Below are 8,430 nucleotides of genomic sequence, written 5' to 3'. Positions count from 1 at the left end.
TATTTTGTATTATCTCCTCCCTCTTGAATATGTTTAACTTTGGCTCTTTGAGCCCATTTGGATTCCTCATCCCGCCATAGTTTAGCTAGTGTCATATTTGCATCTTTAAGCTGACCACGCTCATAACCATTAAGAGGTATGCTCTGGGCTTTTTTATCAAGTGTATCTATAAGAAGAAGTAATCGGTCCCTCTCTTTTTTGTACAAGATACTCATGTTTTTTGCCCATCCTCGGAGAAATCTCCGAAGATTTCGAATTTTATTTTGCCATATGTCAATGGGAGTGTCCCCATGTGAAAAAGAATTCCACTCTCTAGCTATAATATTCGCGAAACCCTCCTGGCGCAACCATGAAAGCTCAAAAGAAAATTGCGCCTTATTCCCGAGGTGAGCTTGTTCACCTGAATCGAGAATAAGCGGAGTATGGTCAGATTCGGCTCTTGCCAAAGCACGGACACTAACAAGAGGGAACTTTTGCTCCCATTCAACACTTGCCAAAACTCTATCTAATTTCTCATAGGTGGGTGTATCTCTGCAACTCGCCCACGTAAATTGTCTGCCTGATAGAGCAATCTCGCGGAGGTCTAAGCTTTCGATGATGGCATTAAAAATAAAAGGCCATCTGGTGTCAAAATTATTGTTACTTTTATCTTCCTTTCTACGCATAATATTAAAATCCCCCCCCCCCCCCCCCGCCCGCCCCCCAACTAGCATGGGAAGAGACTCGGCCTCACAAACACGGACGAGTTCGGCCAAAAAATCTGGTTTATGTATTTCTTGAGCTGCTCCATAAACGGGAATAAGAGACCATTCAAAACCATCAACTTTTGACCTAAGGTTAAAATTAACACAATGTTTTCCATTAATCACTCAATTCACTTTTAGTGTTGTATTGTTAATACCTACCGGAATACCACCTGATCTCCCTTGTGGAGGTAGGCAATACCATATGAAATCAAGGCCTCCAGAGAGACGACCAAGAAAAGGAACTGAAAAGTTTTCTCTACCCGTTTCAAATATAGCAAAAAAATCCAATTTTAAATCTCTAATAGATTCACGAACTAGAGAATGTTTTTTATGTATATACACGACCGAGAAATTAGTTCTGACAATTGTATCCCGTTACACAATCCGGTTTCACGTACATGTCTTTGTTGCTCTGACTGCAGCGCCACAATGATGGTGTCGAGCTTACGGGAGCATCGCATGCCCAATCTCTCATATTGTGTACTGAATACCATGAAGGCAAGTTAATTAAGTTTCATTTGACATGACATTATGCACAGCCAATTACGACAATCCAGTCTGACCAACCAGCTTTTACCTATTTTATCATGTAGCTAACAACCACTTCTATATTTATCACGGCCATTTTTTGCGATAGAGTATACCCCACAAGAAATGAGCCTTAAGTGATCCATAGTCAGTATAAGGAGGGAGCTATAAGTTTTGAAACCAAAAGTGCCATGAGAACCTGATAAACCAGGTTCCTCTAGAAATTTCAATGCTAATGATGGGAACTAGATATTAAAGTCAATTACAGACGACACATACCAGAGAATAAAACAAAAAGGTAACCATGAATTAAAATATATACTAGAAAATTTGGTGCGCTTAGAACAAAAAGTAGCAGCAGCATTGACTGGTTAAACTGAAGGCCGTAATATAACCTTAGTTTCGGAATAATCATGTCCATCAACAACAGTTCAAATCTTCTCGCTTTGTTAAACCTTGAGCCTACAAAAGCAGAACAAATTTAAGAAACATAATATATAGCAAACAGAAAATTTCCTCAGATCCTCTCGGTTGTTAAATTAGTGTTCTGTTATTATACTATTTCGGCTTCTAGGATATCTAGCCACTGGATTTCACCTTGTCCTTTAAAAAGAACCAAGTCATTAGAAGCACACAGAGCTCCACCACATATTGCCTTCTATTTGTAGAGTGAACAACAGACCAGGGACCAGTCTGCTTTCGTACCACATCAAGGTTTCAAGCTCTCAGGTTCCATTTTTTCACATCCAAGCCGACTAAGCAACTATCGGTACTTGAACGCACAAATAATCTGGACTTGCAAAGTCCTAAACTTGCAGCAAACGTGGAGAAGTTTAATCAAGTGAAAACAGAGTAAATTGCAAACACAGATTTGCTCATGCTACTAAATACCAAGGAGGGTGTTTCTACTTTGATTGTTTAACTGCTTTTTAGTTTCATTACATTTGCCAATAAAACGGATGGTTTTTGTACTTCCACCACTATGGGGCTTTCCAGTCACAAACATATGTTCGTAAATATGGCAAGGGTGAAGAGTACAGCTTGTTGACTTACGGTATCTCAGTTTGTCCTGATGTTAAGTTGTATCTCAAGTGTTCCCGCCCAAGAAATATCTTCAGGATCTTGAAAAAATCATAGAGCCTGTCATCAAGCTTCGTACATTTGATTTCAACTACTTTAAGGCATTTGGATATTGTAGGCAGTTGCTCCATTGTATTGTAAGTTTCTTGTTGTGCCTATAGCAAAAAGAAATATATGAATCTTAAGGCCCAAGAATTAAACTGCAAACAAGAGCTATTAAGTAGTTATATACCTGATTTAGTAGAAGAGTGAGCTTCTCTAGAATTGGAGAGTGTTGGAGGATGCAACTTAATGCACCGAAGTCAGCTGCCAGACACCACTCATTTAGCAACAGAGTGGTTAACTTGCTAAATGTAGGGCATCTCAAAACAGTAAACTGTATGAAGTGCAAAGTAAATTCAGTCAAATTAAAGATCATAGATTAAACTGAGAAATGCAAGATAGCTGATGCTTTTGATAGGTGTCTATGTACTAATCTAAGTTTGAAAAAAGTAATTAAATGCATAATATATGACATTTAATCAATAGTTTTTAGTTGTACAAAAATATCTACATGGTGGAAACTAGCAAGATAGCCTTAGTTTGACACAATTTCCATCCTGGCCGTTCGTAACCTCTTAGTCACATTGCATTCTTATATTAAATATATAGAGAGAGAGGATTTGCTAACGAAACTGGTGGCATTCTAGACATGTTTGGTTTGAAATTTAAATATACCAGTAGCAAATATGTTCTAATCTCCTGTATGTGACAGCCGTGTTACATGTATAGAGGATAGTGACCCAGAAAGAGAAATAATGAAGAAAGTGAAACTTTCGATGGCTTGTGTACCTTTACGCTGGGAGCCGTTAACTCCAGATGCCTAGCACTTGATAAACTTCCAAGCTCCATCAAGTAGAATTTTATACAACCCGCACATACACCACAACAAAGCCAGGTAGGACGCAGTTCACAACGAAAAGTCCAGCTGTGGCCAAGCCTAACAAATGCAGTTTCTAGCATTGGCATGCGCTCAAGCAAGGGTGTTGTAACAGAGAGATCATCCAGCTCCATTAAAACGAGGCTCGGGGCAGAAATACAAGTTGCGGAATAAACCGACGGAAATAAATAGCACTTCTTCATCCTCAGACGCTTCAAGGACGGGGACGAGATCTTGGTGGCGTGAATGTGAGCGCGAGTCATGACTACATCCTCCAACGCCGTGCAGCTAGAAAAGTCAAGAATCGTGCCTTCCACCGTGACATGATGGAGCTCTAGCCTCACCAAGTTTCCAGAGACGAGAGGGTGCCCCGATACTACTTGGCGTTCGAGACTGACCTTAAGAACTCGAACATGGAACTCGGACACGGCATGCCGGATCAGGCGGCCAACTTCTTCTGTGAGCTCAAGGAGTCCTTGGATGTCGATGACGCACTCGTCAAGAGGCGCACGGATATCCAGCAACAGGCGATCCACTAATCTCTTGAGCACAACGACAGACACCGACCCGGAAACCGCGGCGAAACGGAGGCTATGCATCCACTTCCAGTGGTTGCGCCAGCGCCGGGCGAGCGCGCTCGTCTGCAGGGCGTCGTGCGCCGGCAGAAACCCAAGCACATGGTGAATGACGTCGTCCGGGAGGGCGCTGATGCCGTCAGGGCCGCTCGGCGTCCATGTGGCTTCGTCCTTGGTCCGCGGAGGCGTTCTATCGAACAATTGGCGGGCGGCGCAGGTTGGAACCATGAGACACGCGTAGCGGTTAACTGCAAGGGAAGAAAACACGTTGAGGAACATGACGCTAGAACGATGTAATCCAAAACCACGAAGACTTGAAAAAGAAATCACCTTGTGGCAGCACCCCACGGTGGGGGCGGATAGCCATGGTCTACCCCACCTAGAAGCAGCGGACGATGGAGAGCTCGATCAGTTTCCTCCGCTTAAATCCAGGGTCGCAAATTATGGAAGAACTCCAATCGATTCGATCATAGGCTACGGGCGCGGCGCGTACGGAAAGATCGGTTGTTTTGCTGCCGGCGAGGACGAAGGATCTGGAGACAAAGGTTTTTGGTGCGGTGTTCAGCTGAACAGCTTTTCTGTTTCTTCTCTGCTATTTTTCCGTCGGTTACAAACTAACCTCAGGTAATCACGGATATTGGACTGAGCTAACTTCTGTTTGCAAGGATGGTTTCCTGCGACAGCTCTAGCTAGCAGATCCGCATATGGCATATTTTAAAGAGAAGGCCGTAGCCCTGCCTTAAATTAATAAGGCCGTTGCCGGCAAGTTGTTACATGGTGCTGAAGAACAGCTAACAGGAGACGAAAAACAACAAGCATATAAGAAAGAAAAAGAAACACAGCTTGAGCTTCGTGTCCGTTGTCCAGCCTTGCGATCCGACTGAAGAGGCACCGAAGCTGGTGAAGAGGACCGCCATTGAGAGCTCACGCCCTAGTCAACCTCCAGAGGCCACGCACAAACCCAAGCACCATCCGTTTCTACCTCCGCAGAAAGCTCCCTGCTTTCTCGCCCCGGATCGAGAGGCGCCGGACCTGTCAGAGGTAGACTGCTCTCCCTGAGCACGCATGGATATCGGAGGTCACTGCCGGGGAGAAGGACTTCAAGCACTCGCCTCGCCGCACCGCCACCCACGAACATCACCGCCACCCGCAGCCCGCACCACAACACACTAGACCAAGCTGCCAGGAGCAGGCACAGACATTGCCTACCAACCGCCGCCGAGCTCGTCCACCCGTATCCGCTATCTCCGACCAGCGCCTCCAACGAGGGAACGACGCCAGAGCGCCGCCGCCGTCCAAACCGAAGTTTTGGGCTTTCGCCCGAGATAAGCAGAGCAGGGGAGGGAGGGGATACAACCTCGATGTCGCCTTCAAGAAGGAGCACGGCGCCGTCGCCGGCGTCGTCGACCTCGTGGCCGCCGCCATCAGCCAAGGGTTTCCCCCGGTTGAGAGCCCACCGCCGACCAACCTCACCACACCACCGGAGGGAGTCCGAGGCCAGGGAGATGGGAGGAGCACCGCAGGGAGGAATAGCACCTGTCCAGATCTGATGCCGGAGGCCCGATGGGGCGACCTCCGCACCAGGCCTGCACCCGCCGCCCCTTCGCCGTCCACACGGCCGAAGATCGCAGAACGCAACACCGGCGCCACCACCCGCCGCCAGGCTGGCGACGCCCCACCCCGCGCCCAAGGCCGCCGCCTTGCATCCATGGAATTCGCACGGTTGGCGGCGCACAGCCCGGCCACCAGCCACCACACCCACGCACCGGCGAGGCCGGGCCGAAGAGGGGAGAGACGGGAGGAGAGCCAGCGACGAGTCCCCGCGCGAAGGCCATCCCCGCCACCCGGCCGCCTTCCTCCCTGCAGCCGCGCGTGGGGGCCAGAGAGGAGCTCCCCGCCGCCCCCATCACCGGCGCCGCACAGCCTTGCCGGCGGCCGCCTCCAGGGGCGACGAGAAGGGGAGGGAGGTTGGGGGGAGGAGCTGGCGGCGCCCGATCTAGGGTTTCCCCCCCGGTCGCCTGGAGGGGCGACGCGAGGGAGAGGATGGGGGGATGCATATGGCATATCGGTTCGGTCTTTGTAGTTCCTGCTGATATACAGGTTTTGGCTGAAAACCAATAATTTTATAGTACTGAGACCTACAACTTTGTACTACTAGTTGAATGTCTATGCGTTGCTACGGCTACTATATATTTTCTCGCAACATATCAATACACTACATGCAAAAAATCATATATGCATAAAAAATTCACCATATATATTCTTAAAATCCATAACAATGTACGTCGTTGGAAGTAAATTTTGACAACCGATATAATTGATATCGTTTGAATATGAAACAAGCACTCAAATAATTATTTTGTATTAAAAACTACCTACTCCTCGGTGCTCCTTAGATATTGTTGTACAATGTTAAGGATATTTTCTTTTGCTTCACTTTCATGGTACTGGAGCAACCGTAAAAAAATCCCCTGCTGGTAAACATCCTGCAAAATAATGTTTTTATTAGCGTGTATAATTCACATGAAAAGAAATATAATGTAGGATACCCACTGTGCATATTGGATGAACCACTTCTTTACCTTCCCATTAGAGCATAATGTAAAAAAATCACATGACTCACGAAACCATGTAGATGAATGCGTCATCATTATCTTTATAGAAACAAAATAAAATATTTCTGTCTAATTTTAGAGATATTCACATGTATGGACTTTCTGGAATACAAACTGGTAATCTACATTGCCCGAAAAATATATCTGAGAAGTTATGGTGAAGAGTTTGGAAAAAAAATGTGAGAACTTACTGAACACTTATCTTTGATCTCATAAATCATCCTATTTCACGCATACTTTGGTGGACTGCATATCAAGTACACAAGAATGAACATGTCACGTATGCGTGAAATAGGATGATATCGAACATGGCATCAAGTACTTCAAGTACATCAATTACACTTTGCGCAAAACATGCATAGACTGAGTATTGTAAGAAGAAAATATCAAAATCAGTGCATCATATATGATAAAATGATAATGACAACAAATACGCTCTATACTCTGAATATAAACAACATATTATTGGTTAGTTAATGGCTTGTATTGACCCAAAACAATACGCCCTATACTATGAAGATGAGGGATAAGTACCTCCATTTCATTCTGGATGACTTGTCTGAAGTAGGTTGTAGATGCCATTTTTGAATGTGTGCCCACTTTATTTTTGGGCAGAAAGACTTGACTAATGCATATGGCCAATATGAACAAAAGTATATATTTCGCACTTGTCTTATTATTTAGATGACTTAGATTTGCTTTATCCCTATGTGTTATCTAACGGAGTTTATCCACACCTGCAGAAATTGAGAAGTAAAATAAGAAACCCTGATGATGCTATGATTACAAAAGTTACATGGTAACATTCTAAATTGGAGTTTTAAGCTTAAGAACAATTCAAGACCTTTACCGTCAAGTAAAGCCTGAACGCAAGTGCAAAGAAAAGCATGCTACAGCCCTCCGGATTGGAGCCTCTAGCTCCTCCCAGCCTACCGGCAACAGTACCAAATTACTTTTTATAATCGGAAAGAAGTCATGCACTGGTAGAAAAACAGGCTTCCGGTGAGCCCCATAAGTCGCGAAGCTGTAGGAACCGCGACTAATGGGACCTTTAGTCGCGGTTCGGGAGGCGAACCGCGACCAAAGGCCTGGGCCCAGGGCGCTCGGTGGCCAGCCGGTGCACGTGGGGGGCTTTAGTCGCGGTTGGCCAGGCCAACCGCGACTAAAGGTGCCCGAAGGCCTTTAGTCGCGGTTGGCCAGGCCAACCGGGACTAAAGCCCCCCCCCCCCCCTATATATACCCATCCAGCAGCCAACACTTAGCCATTTGGAGCCATTCTCTTCACAAACTTCACAAGTGGGTGTTAGGTTTGCTTTTGGTTCCTCTTATGCACATAAGGTGTTTGATGAAATGCCCCAAGAGCATGAAACAAACATGATATGAAGTGTTGGAGCCACACTTGAGCTTTCTCATTTATTTTTTCCTCCTCGATCGCGGTTAGCAACTTGAACCTTTGATGTGTCGTTGATAAAATATGCATGTGTGTGTAGTTCATTGTTTAATTTATATTGTTTGTAGCTAGTTAGTTTAACAAATGCATGATGGTTAATTATATATTTTATATTATAATAATGCAGATGAATCGACAATGGATGTACGGTAACCGACTCTCCGGCGAGTTCAGTACGGGTTTGAAAGATTTCCTCGTAGTGGCTAATGCGAACAAGCAGGGGGGTTTTGTTATCTGTCCATGTGTTAACTGTAAGAATCAGAAGGGTTACTCTTCCTCCAGAGATGTTCACATGCACCTGCTTCGGCACGGTTTCATGCCAAGCTATAATTGTTGGACCAAGCATGGAAAAAGAGGGGTTATAATGGAAGAAGATGAAGAAGGGGATGATTTCATCGATGAAAGCTATCTTGCTCATTTCGGTGATACTTTCATGGAGGATGCTGAAGGTGAAGGGGAAGGTGAGGGGGAAGGTGAAGAAGAGGCACGTGATGATCCCGTTGATGATCTTGGTCGG

The 8,430-nt window shown here is 45.5% G+C and overlaps 1 protein-coding gene across 1 annotated transcript; it reads right to left on the bottom strand.

The window, feature by feature from the left end:
• Nucleotides 1-1,455: 1,455 nt before the first annotated feature.
• On the bottom strand, nucleotides 1,456-4,507 carry LOC127294141 (F-box/FBD/LRR-repeat protein At5g56420). The gene is made up of 5 exons (XM_051323897.2): nucleotides 4,179-4,507; nucleotides 3,186-4,096; nucleotides 2,587-2,730; nucleotides 2,328-2,509; nucleotides 1,456-1,736 (listed from the first exon to the last, which is right to left on the bottom strand). The coding sequence occupies exons 1-5, from the start codon at nucleotides 4,213-4,215 to the stop codon at nucleotides 1,724-1,726; spliced, it is 1,287 nt and encodes a 428-aa protein (XP_051179857.1). The 5' UTR covers nucleotides 4,216-4,507; the 3' UTR covers nucleotides 1,456-1,723.
• Nucleotides 4,508-8,430: the final 3,923 nt, after the last annotated feature.

This window comes from Lolium perenne, chromosome 4, assembly GCF_019359855.2.
Source record: "Lolium perenne isolate Kyuss_39 chromosome 4, Kyuss_2.0, whole genome shotgun sequence".
Classification (NCBI taxonomy): domain Eukaryota; kingdom Viridiplantae; phylum Streptophyta; class Magnoliopsida; order Poales; family Poaceae; genus Lolium; species Lolium perenne.
The sequence above is the reverse complement of the archived record's forward strand: the minus strand, read 5'-3'. Positions and strand labels throughout refer to the sequence as shown.

Coding starts and splice junctions, on each gene's coding strand:
- LOC127294141 (XM_051323897.2), bottom strand. CDS start 4,215: ATGGCTATCCGCCCCCACCGTGGGGTGCTGCCACAAG. Junction 4,097..4,178: donor CCGTGGGGTGCTGCCACAAG/GTGATTTCTTTT, acceptor CTTCCCTTGCAG/TTAACCGCTACGCGTGTCTC. Junction 2,510..2,586: donor TCACTCTTCTACTAAATCAG/GTATATAACTAC, acceptor TTTTTGCTATAG/GCACAACAAGAAACTTACAA.